Source organism: Marmota marmota, unplaced genomic scaffold (genome assembly GCF_001458135.2).
Source record: "Marmota marmota marmota unplaced genomic scaffold, marMar, whole genome shotgun sequence".
Lineage (NCBI taxonomy): Eukaryota > Metazoa > Chordata > Mammalia > Rodentia > Sciuridae > Marmota > Marmota marmota.
In genome coordinates, this window is record NW_025999949.1 from 9,648,287 (window position 1) to 9,661,065 (window position 12,779).

At 32.4% G+C, this 12,779-nt stretch overlaps 1 protein-coding gene across 2 annotated transcripts in view; it reads right to left on the minus strand.

Annotated features, from left to right (window-relative positions):
• The window catches only part of Nudcd1 (NudC domain containing 1), a 68,047-nt gene that overhangs the window by 34,942 nt on the left and 20,326 nt on the right, over window positions 1–12,779 (minus strand). For both annotated transcript variants that reach the window (XM_015486381.2, XM_015486380.2), the window contains exons 3-4: window positions 4,395–4,580; window positions 1,260–1,440 (exon numbers count right to left, since the gene is read on the minus strand). In XM_015486381.2, coding sequence (XP_015341867.1) covers window positions 1,260–1,440; window positions 4,395–4,580 — 367 coding nt within the window. The remainder of the gene's footprint in view (window positions 1–1,259; window positions 1,441–4,394; window positions 4,581–12,779) is intronic.

Sequence of the window (12,779 nt, forward strand, 5' to 3'; positions counted from 1 at the left end):
CCACCAGCCACAAGCAACTAATTAAAATTAAGTTTAAAATCCAATTCCTCAGTTACACTGGCTTTCCAACTTCTCAATAGTTACATCATAGTACCTATGGTAGTGAATGGTGCACATATGAAACATGTCCATCTCATAGAAGTTCCTATTGGACAGCAAAGATCTGGCCTTCAAAGTGACTAACTTACCTAGAATATCAGCTTCTGAAGGTTCTACCTTCTCCTTGACTATAGTCTGTCTATTTTCCCAGCAGGTATATGATAGGCATCTTCTGAAAAGAGCCACAAATTGAGGATAAGGGAAAAAGTGTGGTGGGGACTATTTTTCTGTCTGTTCTAACTGCTGGTAAGGGGGTTTCTTAAAATAAAATATGCTTACAGTAGAAATTATTTCTACACATAAAGAGATCTAGATTACTAATAACCAAATATAAAAAAAACACTTTTAACATATAAACAACCATATCCCAAAAGCTTTTTGTAAATTAACTAAATTTATTATTCTATGAAGATAGGATTTTTTTGTTGTTTGTTTTAAAAAATACTCAGACATTTCATTTGAGCCCATATCTTTACTTATACTATTTACTCTATTAATATGGGTTGCATCCTCTCCTATATTCATACATTCAATTCACACATATATAAAACAGGCTTATAGTTTCATGAATTAACTAAAATTATACATCTATACATCCTTCACAGGTACATGTAAGAAAAGCAATCCTACTTGCTTTTAATGACCTAAATTTAGGCACTATATATTTTATACGAAGGCTATTCATTCCAAAATGAATAACTACCACAAGATATATCTGTACAGCTACAGATATGAAAATTTATATAAATAAGATGAATAAATTTGAAGTAGTTAATGTAACAGATTTGTGCTTCCCAGCATTTTTGGTTCATCTCTGGAGAAACACAGTAGCATAAAACTGTAATTCTTAGCAATATTAAAAATATACATGTTAAAAATTTTCAAGAATTATGTAGTAATGTCTTGTAATAATGTCTCCTTTTATACAAAGGCATAACTAGCTATGAAAGCACATTATTTATTTATTTATTTTATTAACTCATAACTGATTCATACCTGAGGAGAAACTATCTACAGATATCCAACCCACCTGTGGTGGCAGGTGCTAGAATCAATAGTGCCCAGGAAAAACAAAGCAGCATTTACAGGGACAGCTTTGCATTTCAAAACATACTGATGGGAATCACTATAGAGAGATTCAGAATTTTATTTTATTTTACCTTTATTTTTCTTACTGATAGTGACCCACTCCAGAGAAACATAGAAACCACTTCCTTTCATATCCAATTCTTCTTTCTCTATTCGAAGAATTAAGATAGCTATGGAATGTTCTTCAGCTTTTAGCAAAGAGATACTGTGAATTATGATAAAAGGATCCCCAAGCTCTTCATTAAACACAATCTACCAAAAAAAAAAAAAAAACACCATGAAAATGTATATATTGTACAAGCATAGCACAGAGGGAATACATAAAAGTGGTGACAATCCAACAACTATTTTGTGTACTATTTATTAGGAAGAATTAAAAAATAAAAAAGCAAATTTAAATAATGTTCCTTGAAGAAAAAACTTGTGCATGCATGCACACGTGCATACACACTAACGCGATTTGTCTAATAGAAAACTGATCAATACTCTTGGCTTTAAAGAAAATAATAGGGCATCTACACAGTATTTAAAGGAGAAAGAGAACTAAAAGCAATCTCCTAAAGGAGAATTACACAGGGTAAAAGTGCTCTACATAAAAAGACCACAGGCAAGTCAATATTCACTCCTATTCTCTTCCCTTTTATCATGTATGACTTATTTCTGCTTTCTTACTCTTTGTTTCTGCATTCTGTGTGCAGTATGCAGTGCATGTATGGTTTATACCTATTATTTATTTATTTGTATTTCTGTTTATTTTCTGGAAGTTCACAAAGATAAAAGTCATCAGAGAATAAATCAGTAAAGTTTAATCTCAAAACCAAAGAGCCCATTTACACTTAAAAGATAATTCAACAAACTCTATTTAAAATGTATTCTTGATGTTGTTCTCCCTTCCCCAAACAAATTTAAAGCCGCACAAAATCCTATTAAAATCTTTTTTATACCATAAATGCGTGCTCTAAAAGACAATCTACCTCTTAGAGTAAACACTAAAAAGGAGAGTTTTAAGACTGATTTCTAAACAAGATTTCTGAAAAGTTGCAGTTGGAGAAAAAAAAAAAAACAGAAGAAAAAGTTAGCTTTTTTCTTTTGAAATCTGTACCTGGAGTCCCTGCAAATTTTTTCTACTTAAAATCTCTATAAAGAAAAGTGAGCTGTTATCTATTTCCCTATATGTTTGAGCACTTCTGCCAAAAGTATTCAATAGTAAGTCTTTGGAATTCATCTAACAATTTTCAAAAGCAGAAACAACAACAACAATAAGCCCTCAGATACTCAAAACTGAGACAACCTATGAAGATAAATTTTGAGTTGGCTGACTGAATTTAACTCATTTGCAGGACAATGGAAGCTAAAGGCAAGAAGCGAAAAATGACATGTTTTAGGAGGTATAAGCAGCTAGTTTTTCCTTTTTTTTTTCTTTCTCTTACAAGTGGTAGGAACTAGAAAGAGTAAAAAGAAACAGATGACTAGACTAAAAGTTGCTAGGCTGAGGTTTTTAATCTTCTGAACAAGACCAGCATCTCAACTGTAACACTATTCTGATCTACCACCCTCATAATATTATTTGGAAAGTACGTAGTCTTCCATATCTTTTAATTTCTTTCTATACCCTAGTCATCACCACCACCCTTGGCCCCCTTGTGCCCTATCATGCCCTTTAATCACTTCTACTCTTAGCTTTTTTTTTTTTTTTTTGTCACACCAATTGCCCCAAAGTCCTAAAACTCTCTTAAATTATTGTAACTAATATATTCCGTAGCTTTTTCACTTTAATTGATGTACAAGTCCCATTCTTCTCTTACTTCCCCCATTATCTAGACAAAGCTATAATTATTAACAGACAACATCTCAGAAGGGTTCTTTTTTTATTATAGCAGTGTATACTAAAAAGGGCATAAGACAGATTTCAGTTTTTAATGAATTAAAACATATTTTAAAGGCCTAATATGTTTCAAGGGGACATACACAGCAAAAATCAAAAGAATTATAAATCTATGTGCATCTCCTTCCAGCAGAATCTGTGGAATAGAATATTCTTAAAAAATAAGTTGAGAGTGAACTGAGTCCTCTTGTCTCTTCCTGCTTAAAACCAACTTAATCTACAAAACTCAATAATAATTCTCATTTTTATCTCTTGACCATCATTCTCAAAACTCCAAATGTTTCAGTTAATGATAGCTATAACACACAATAACTCATTTGTTTAAGCTTTTACTGAAGGCTAGAGTAGAAAATGTCACAATGTCCAATGAATATGAAACTGTGAATGCAACAGTCTCTTATAAACAGACTATTGATGATGTTTCTGTTTAGTTTTTCAGACATACTATAATTTGGTAATATACCATTTAGTAAAAACTTAGTAAGATAGGTAAGTCATTTAGTTTGAAAACCTCCCAGGTTTTTCTCAAATAATTAAGGTCTGATGTTAATATGTATCGTTGATCTGATAAAGATATTTTATAACATGTAAATATATTAAACTTTTATCTCTTTATTTACCTGAAACTAAAGGCTATCTGCTAAGATTTAGACAGTGGCAATATTATACCAATTAGTGGAATTCAAAGGAATTGAAGCAATAAATCATTTGATTATCTACCCCAAATCATTTTCTTCCATTTTCAAAAACAGGCATTGGAAAAATTGATTCTGTCTTATTGCCATTAAAATCCTAATCTACCTCTCACATTTAGATCTGCTTCATTTTTTAACATTGAAAGAAAAATGGCATCTTAGAGATTAGTACATAAGCATATTTATATTACTATGTATTTTTCTAAGTAGGGAATAGTTAAACTATTTGACCAGTGTAAACATATCAGCAAATTTAACATGAAGGTAGAGGAGAAAAACATTTCAATATAAGCTTTTTCAACTCTGTTTCAAGGAGGAGACAATGTCAATGCTTAGTGCAGTGCTTTAATACATACAAAACACTCAAGAAATATTTGCTGAAAAATAAATGCAAATCTTGACAAGTATACTGACCCTAGATGAAAACAAACTAACCTATCAGTTAAACACAAAGTATATGTATGTTATAATTTACTTAAAAAGAGACACAAGACTTTATATTAAAAAAACCAAGAGATCACCTATAAGCTCTCCTTGAAAAGTATTCTTTTAAAATAAATAAGGTCTAATTTGCATATACTTTCTGGACTTTGAAAGTCTTTAAAAAAAAAAAAAACAAACCTCACCTCCCATTTTTCAGAAGCAATATTTCCACGTTCACCTGTTCCAATAACATATAATCTTCCAGTTCCATCTGACAAGGTAACCCAGGTGGATGATGTGAAATGGATAGATGCACAAAGGCGATTATCGCATGCCATCAAATCTGTAGGTAGTCGAAACACCTCTCGTGGTTTTCCTAAGGCAGTATCCTAAAAAGAAGTCAAACATAAGTGAACCCTTTCCTCTTCCCTGAATCATACACGCACAAAATAAACATCTGCAGTGTAGTAATTTTTCTCTTATTCAAGAGTCTGATCTAACTGCCTTCCCTTTAAGTTTAAGATATACTACTAATCACTTTTTTGGGGGAGGGGAGGAGTTTAAGAGATTATATGTAGCACAAAGAAACATTTATTATTGAAACTTTTATGCAATTAAGATATATTATAAAACATTGAGTTAGCATATTCAAATTGCAATACCACACATTTTTTTATTAAACATGTTTTTAAGTTTAAAAAATTTTTAAAGTGAGTGGATTTAAAGAAAAATACTGTTTATGACTCATAGGACACACCCATGCCAAAAAAATCTAATGCAGTACTAGAATCACTGTAGTGAGGAAAATACAGCTTTAACATGGGAGTCCTGAGTAACTATTTGACTTAAAGGAAGTTATCACCTGAGGTCCCTCAATTTCAGGCCCCAAATGACTTTTTCAGCTACTGATTCCCTTCAAACAAATAAAATAAAGTAGATGGGATGGATAGTATGTGACTTCTAGGGCTGGATCATCAAACACTTTACATCTTCTGTCTCATTCTTTTTCTTGGATTGACACTGTAAGGGAGGCTAGCTACCAAACCATAAAGATGATTAAATAGTCCATGGAAAGAACATCATAGGGAAGAACTGAGGCTCCTACCAATAACCGGCACCATATGAATGAATCATTTTGGAAATGTATCCTTCAGACCTAATCAAGCTTTCAAACGACTGTATCCATGGCTGACATCATAACCTAATGAGAAAGCTTCAACCATACCACTCCACTGAAAGCACTCCCAGACTTCTGACCACACAAACTGTGAGATGCTTATTGTTCCAAGTCACTAAGTTCTGAAATTGTTTCTCAGTAATAAATAACACAATGCAGAAGTCTAGTTTTCTTTCTTTTAGCTTTAGAGTTACCAGTTTTTTAATTCACTAATTAGAAATATCATACAGATACTAGCCTGCAGTATGAAACACTGCATTTAAACTATCACCAACTCAGTTTTTTGTTAACAAATTCTCAATTGTGCCTGTGTCCTTATAATTTTAAGATATAAGATACGTTGCATCATTAAAATGTTTTACAAGAAAATACATAAAATGGCTTACTATTCTGGAAATAAGCTTCCTTTCAGTATTCAATTCAACAAATTTTTTGTTGTTATTAAAGTTTTAGTTGTCAGTTAAGAGATTTTACCATAGGACAAGAGTACTCCTAGAACTATTCAGATGTACATACTAATAAAATACAAGCCCTATACACAAGCCACAAGTTTTTTTGTTGACTCACTGTTTCTTTTTACTTTCCTTTGAAACAGTACCTTTATTTCCTTTCCCTCCTCATATTTTACTGATTTGCATAATACCAAATAAAATCATAAATATAAAATATAGCAAGCACAGCTGGCATGAATAGTTTTTAGAAACATTACATCTGAGTATTTGTGATGTAAAACTTAACTAGTAAAAAACTGAATTGTATTAGCATAATGCTGAGTAGCATATATTAGTAGTAAACTTTAAGCTTTCTGTAGTCTCTAGCCCCTACTTTTTACAGAGGGAGTTTAGAATAGAATACCGGTTAATCCAGTCAGTTAGTTAAGTGAAGGTCAAGTAAGAAAAATTTTGCCATATGTTCATGCTTATGTCAGCATTTAGAATACAATGCTGTATTCTACAAAATGAGAAAAACAAATGGTATTGAGACTAAACTTTTCAGAAACAATTCAACTTAATGTTTCCTCACACCTCATGTAATAAAAATGTTCACCATTTAACACTATAAATGAAAACTTGTGCTGATAATAAGTAGGAAATAACCTTGCTGATCATTAATAAAGGGAAGAGGAAAAAAGCAACTCCCCTGTCATTGTGGCACTGGTACCATCAGCCAGGCTTTGGTTTTACTGTAAATTATCCTGGCATTAACAGCACTGTTCTCCTTTTGAACATAAACAGTTTCACAGAATATAAATATCAGACAAGGCCACTGTGATACTGACAAAATAGCATCACTCCATAATGATATGTGAATACAGATAAAACATTAATATTGTCAAAACTTCAAATATGACACTCAATCCAGGCCAGTGTGAGCAACTGCAGCTTCTTTACTAATTACATCCTGCACTTCAGTCTAGTCTTTCCTCCTTCTAGATGAGACTTATTAAGATACCCATAATAGAATTATCCAGTTTCCTCACAGTATCCAATGCAAATACTTTCTTAAATCCTCCCGACAAATCACCTAACATGAGCCCAATCCTTTAATATTATCATTTCTAAATCCTCCAAGATACCCTGTGATTCTCCATGGTGTATACTCTTCCTTAATGCAAAAAGCAATAAATCCAATTTGTTCAAACACAGGTCTGTGCCTGATGTCTTTGGAGAGCATTGGCAGGGAAATGAACATCCGCCCTATGGAATTTCATATAATTGTTAAATATCCTGAGGTTGATTTATATTACTGACACATACACAAAAAAAAAGAAAAGAAAAAGCACACAGAATATGTATAACATAAACCCATATATGCCGGAACAAAAGTTGTGGTATGTCAGCACACAGTAAGACACAGACAAGACACATGCCAATCTGTTTAATAGTGTTTTCTATTAGGAAGGAAAATGAGATGAGAGCATGCCTGGTACTAGGGGAAATGAAGGTGAAGGCAAATTCCCTTTTACTTCAAACACATTACTTTTGGTTTTCCTTTTTTGTTTATACTGGCCAATTTATGAGTGATATACATAATTTAAAAGATATTAAAATAAAATATAATGGGAATCTTTCCTTAAAATGGGTGTTTCAAAATAAAGTTTTCCAGTGGTCCACTATATGACCCTCTCTTTATCTAAACTAGTGAAATGTTATCAGGGGAAATGTAGGTCTAAACTCCTTAAATCACTCCTTTTCTCCATTTCATACACTGTTGTTTTAAGTCATGTTCTTTTAAATACATGGTTACACATGACTGAGGTTGGTAGAAATCTAATTATCAGATAAAGTGATACAATATTCAATAGAATAATTAAGATGCTAAGCATATAAATGTGAAACCAAAATTAATGAACTTAAAATACAAAGAAAACAGTACCTCTCTTACTTGAGTTAAATGATACAGTGTAAGCTGCATAAATGTTCATGATGTTTGAAATTTAATTCTCAGAGTACAATTTAATTTTGACTGGACTATAAGCAATGAAACTTTTTCTTCAATAAGTCCTACACTAAAGCATTAAATTATCTCTGAATAACCTTCACGGACAGTTTTACTAATTGATAGGCTTTCCCTTATTTGACATATACTAGAAAATAAGCCATTTCCAACCTTTTTCTAAACAAATAATACTTCAGATCGCAACAATTTCTCGAACACCCCTACCCTCCCTCCTCTCCCCTACCAAAACCCCACTTTGACTACAACTACCATATACTCAGTTTTTCCTAAGGATATTATATAGTATTTTTAATTAAGATTCCTGAGTCAATAAGGTGTAATACAAAAATTAAAGCTTCCAGGGATTGTATGTAAACTACATTATAAATAAATATCAATACCTAAGTTATATGTTTATGAAAAACATTTCTAAACTGGAGTTTGGAGCCCTCTTACAGTTATATGCAGTGAAGCTTCAACTAAGGAACTGTTTTTTTTTTTTTTCTTTTTCTGGTACTGAGGACTGAAGCCAGAGGTGCTTTACACTGAGCTTTTTCCCCCACCCCTTTTAAATTTTTTTTTAAATTTTTTATTTTGAGACAGAATCTTATTAAATTGCTAAGGCTAACCTTGAACTTGCAATCTTGCACCCTCAGCCCCCAAATTCCTGGAATTACAGACATGTGATGCTGCACACCATTGTTTTTCTAATATATACACATCTACAGGAAAAAGACACTCAAATTTAAAACAATGGTCAATCAAAATTAAGTAGAGATGCCATTTACCAGTATTATTAGGTATTGACATTTAATATTTTGCTTTTTTTAAAAGGAAGTGATCTTTTTCTGGAGAAAATCTTTCATCATTAATAACCATTAACTTCATTTGGAAGATGGTCATCTGTCTTCCTTCTTTATTTTTTCACTAAAGCTTTAAGAATAAGTATTTCTAACCAACTGCAGTTCAATTAATGTTTGGATGTAAAATGATGCTTTCAATAATGTATTAAACACACATAGTTCTAAGAATTTACCTTTGATTTTTATCTTTAACTATGGAAATAACTATCTACTTGTCAATCAGCTCAACTATTGAAAATAAGCTGAGATTCAAGTCTAGAGATGAACATACTGTCATGCAAGGAGCTGGACTAACAAGTAACTGTAACTTTTCACTTCAAGACACAACCTCACAAATATACTTACAAATGAAATCCAGCAACTGTCCTCTAGATCTTAAACATACAAAATAAGATGACATTCTTCTTTAGCAGCAGAAACAATATAGTTTTCCAATTAAATGGGAAAAAATTATAACAGAAATAATACCCCGGGGCCAGGGTTGTGGCTCAGAGGTACAGCGCTTGCCTAGTACGCATGAGGCACCACATAAAAAAAATAAAACACCACATTAAAAAAAAAAAAAAAAAAAGCACCACATAAAAAAATAAAAACAAATAAAATAAACGTTAAAAAAAAAAAAGAATACCCTAAGTTTTAAGAAACTGGATAAATACCTTAAAATGAGGTATAATATGATATAAAATAATGATGATCTAGAATAAAACTTTAAACACACTTTTTGTGCTTTTCTAAAATATTTTCTACTTCCTAAGCACACTTTCAACTGAAATTTCTCAAAAATTAGCAATTGTAAACTCACAAATTAAACTTACTTGGTAGTGTAATGGCTCTATAAAACTGTGTTGAATTGCTGCCACCTTCTGGCTCCTTATAAAGTCAGCTGAGCAAGATGAGAAAAATTCAAGTCCTGGGCTCTACAATCTTCCACTTTGAACAGTGTTTACTCCAGAGTTAACAAGGGGAGTCATGTGTACCCCATGCACAAGAGAGTGGTATTTATGCATTTGTATTTTTGGCTTAAAAAATTTATTAATCATAGTAAAATGGATAAACATTAGTGTTTTTGCTATACATAAAAAGCCAATGTCTAATCAGTGTTCAACACTTTCCAACCATTTCCAACATAGAAGCTCAAAGATTAGGTTGATTCCCTTTGTTACTAAACAGAAAAATTATCAGAAATAAGCATGATAGTCTTCTGTATCCCAGATACAGGGCTTCTCAAGAAGAACACTAGCAAAATCACCTTGACATACTTGATAAAATTTAGATTTCCAGACCAAACCAACTCTGACACTGAAACAACCATTGGGAATGGTATCCTGAAATTAGTTTTTGTTCAGATCAATTACTTCAAGTGACAAGAGAATTTGAAAGCCAAAGAAAGAACCTTAACTGCTGAAGCAGAAAATTAACTAAAAGAACCTGTAAGATGGCTCTTTAAAAACATAATAATATCTTTCTAAAGACTGACTGGATAAAGAGAAAAAATACAGAAAGAAATATCAATAATCTGAAAAGCACAGTGCATGAAACAATAGTAACAAATTTGAAAACTTAAGAGGAAATTGATTTCACTTACTAGAAATATATAGGAAAATTTACCTAAGAACCAATTTATTTTTTATTTATTTTTTAAATTTAATTTGTTTTAATTAGTTACAATGACAGTACAATGATCTTGACATATCATACATTTGAATCAGATGGGATATAATTTCTCATTATTCTGAGTGTACAGGTGGCAGAATCACATTGGTCATGAGTCACGTATATACACACAGCAATAATAATGTCTATTTTATTCTACTGTCCTTCCTTTCCTTCCTTCCCCCTCCCCTCCCCTCCCATCACTTCTCTCTACTCAATCTAAGGTGACACAATTCTTTCTTTTTTCTCACATCTTCATACATGTATTTTGTATAACGACGAGGGTCTCCTTCCATCTTCCATGCAATTCCCTTTCTCCCTTCCTTTCCCTCCCACCTCTCTTCCCTATCTAGAAGTAATCTTCTTCTCATGCACTTCCTCCCTCCCTACCCCATTTTGAGTCACCCCCCTTATATCAGAGAAGACATTCAGCATTTGTTTTTTTGGGATTGGCTAACTTCACTTAGCATAATCTGCTCTAATGCCATCATCTTGTTATTTTTTATTGCTGAGTAATATTCCATTGTGTATAAATTCAAGAACCAATTTAAATAAACCAATTACCACAGAATAAACTGTACAGGTGATTAGAGAACTACTATTGAAAAGAATAACAAAATACAATATAGCCAAAGAGGATCTTTACTTAACATATAAAGAAAAAAAATCACTCTAATCTTAAACTTATCAGTCTTCAGAAAAATAAGAAAGCTCCTCAATTCATTTAAGAAAGCCAGAAAAACTTTAATCAAAATCTGTTAAATAACACCAAAACCAAAATACAACTATCATGGACTTGTGAAGATAAATGCAAACATTCTAAATAAAATGTCAATAATAGAATCTAACAATGTATTAAAGGAATATGCTCTCTCACCATAAAGGTTTATTCTAGAAATACTTAGAAGATTGCTCTAGTTTGTAAATTAAATATTGTTCTTGTTTGTATCTGGAATGCCCTTCCGAGGCCCATATATTTAAGTTTGGGTGCTGTGCTTGGTACTATTAGGAAGTGATGGAACCTTTTAATTGTAGGGCCTAGTGGGAGGCCCTTAGGTCACTGGCAGTGTGATTGCAAACAGAGTATTGGGAACCCAGTCTCTTTTTGTCTTTCATTTCCCTGGCCATGAGATGAGTGTTTTTGTTCCACCATGTGCTGCAACCTTAAGGTGCTTCCTCACCACAGGCCTAAAAGCAACAAGGTGATCATGGACCAGAATTGATCATGGACCGGAACATCCAAAATTGTGAGCCAAAATAAACCTTCTTTCATTCTAAGTTGATTACCTCAGGTGTTTGTTATATTAATGTAAATATGACTAATACAAGGACTATATCAATTTAATTCTGTGATCATTAATAGCAAATATAATCTGAAAAGGCATTTGATAGAATTTAGCAACCATTCTTAATAAAAACATTGAATAGAAATCTAAACAGAACGAAAATTAAAACAACAAAGTTATTTGTCAAAACCAATGATTTTTAGTAAAAATTAAAAACTATTATAATAAAATCACAAGCTTAAGAGAAATGGATATCTGAAATCCCCACTATTTATGACCTTGTCTCAGAAGTTCTATCTATAAAAGCAGTAAGACAAAAATGATATTATTATTATTATTATTGTCATTTTCATAAAGAATGGAAAGAATTAAAACTACCTCCTTTTCTGATGATATAAATGTAGACTTAAAAGAAGTTGTTAAAAAAATTACTGAATTATCAAATAAGGTGGCTGTGGATATAACACAGTTTTTCTCTATCAATAAATGCATAGAAAATTGGTGCAGCCAATTTGGAAAGCAGTATGGAGATTTCTTGGAAAGCTGGGAATGGAGCCACCATTTGACCCAGCTATTCCCCTTCTCGGTCTATTCCCTAAAGACCTAAAAAGAGCATGCTACAGGGACACCACTACATCGATGTTCATAGCAGCACAATTCACAATAGCAAGACTGTGGAACCAACCTAGATGCCCTTCAATAGACGAATGGATAAAAAAAATGTGGCATTTATACACAATGGACTATTACTCTGCATTAAAAAATGACAAAATCATAGAATGTGCAGGGAAATGGATGGCATTAGAGCAGATTATGCTAAGTGAAGCTAGCCAATCCCTAAAAAACAAATGCCAAATGTCTTCTTTGATATAAGGAGAGTAACTAAGATCAGAGTAGGGACCAAGAGCAGGAGAAGAAGATTAACATTAAACAGGGATGAGAGGTGGGAGGGAAAGGGAGAGAGAAGGGAAATTGCATGGAAATGGAAGGAGACCCTCAGGGTTATACAAAAGTACATACAAGAGGAAGTGAGGGGAAAGGGAAAAATAATACAAGGGGGAGAAATGAATGACAGTAGAATGCATTTATGCACTTTTATATATCATACATAGATGGGATATAGTTTCTCATTTTTCTGAGTGTACATGTTATAAAATCACATTGGTCATG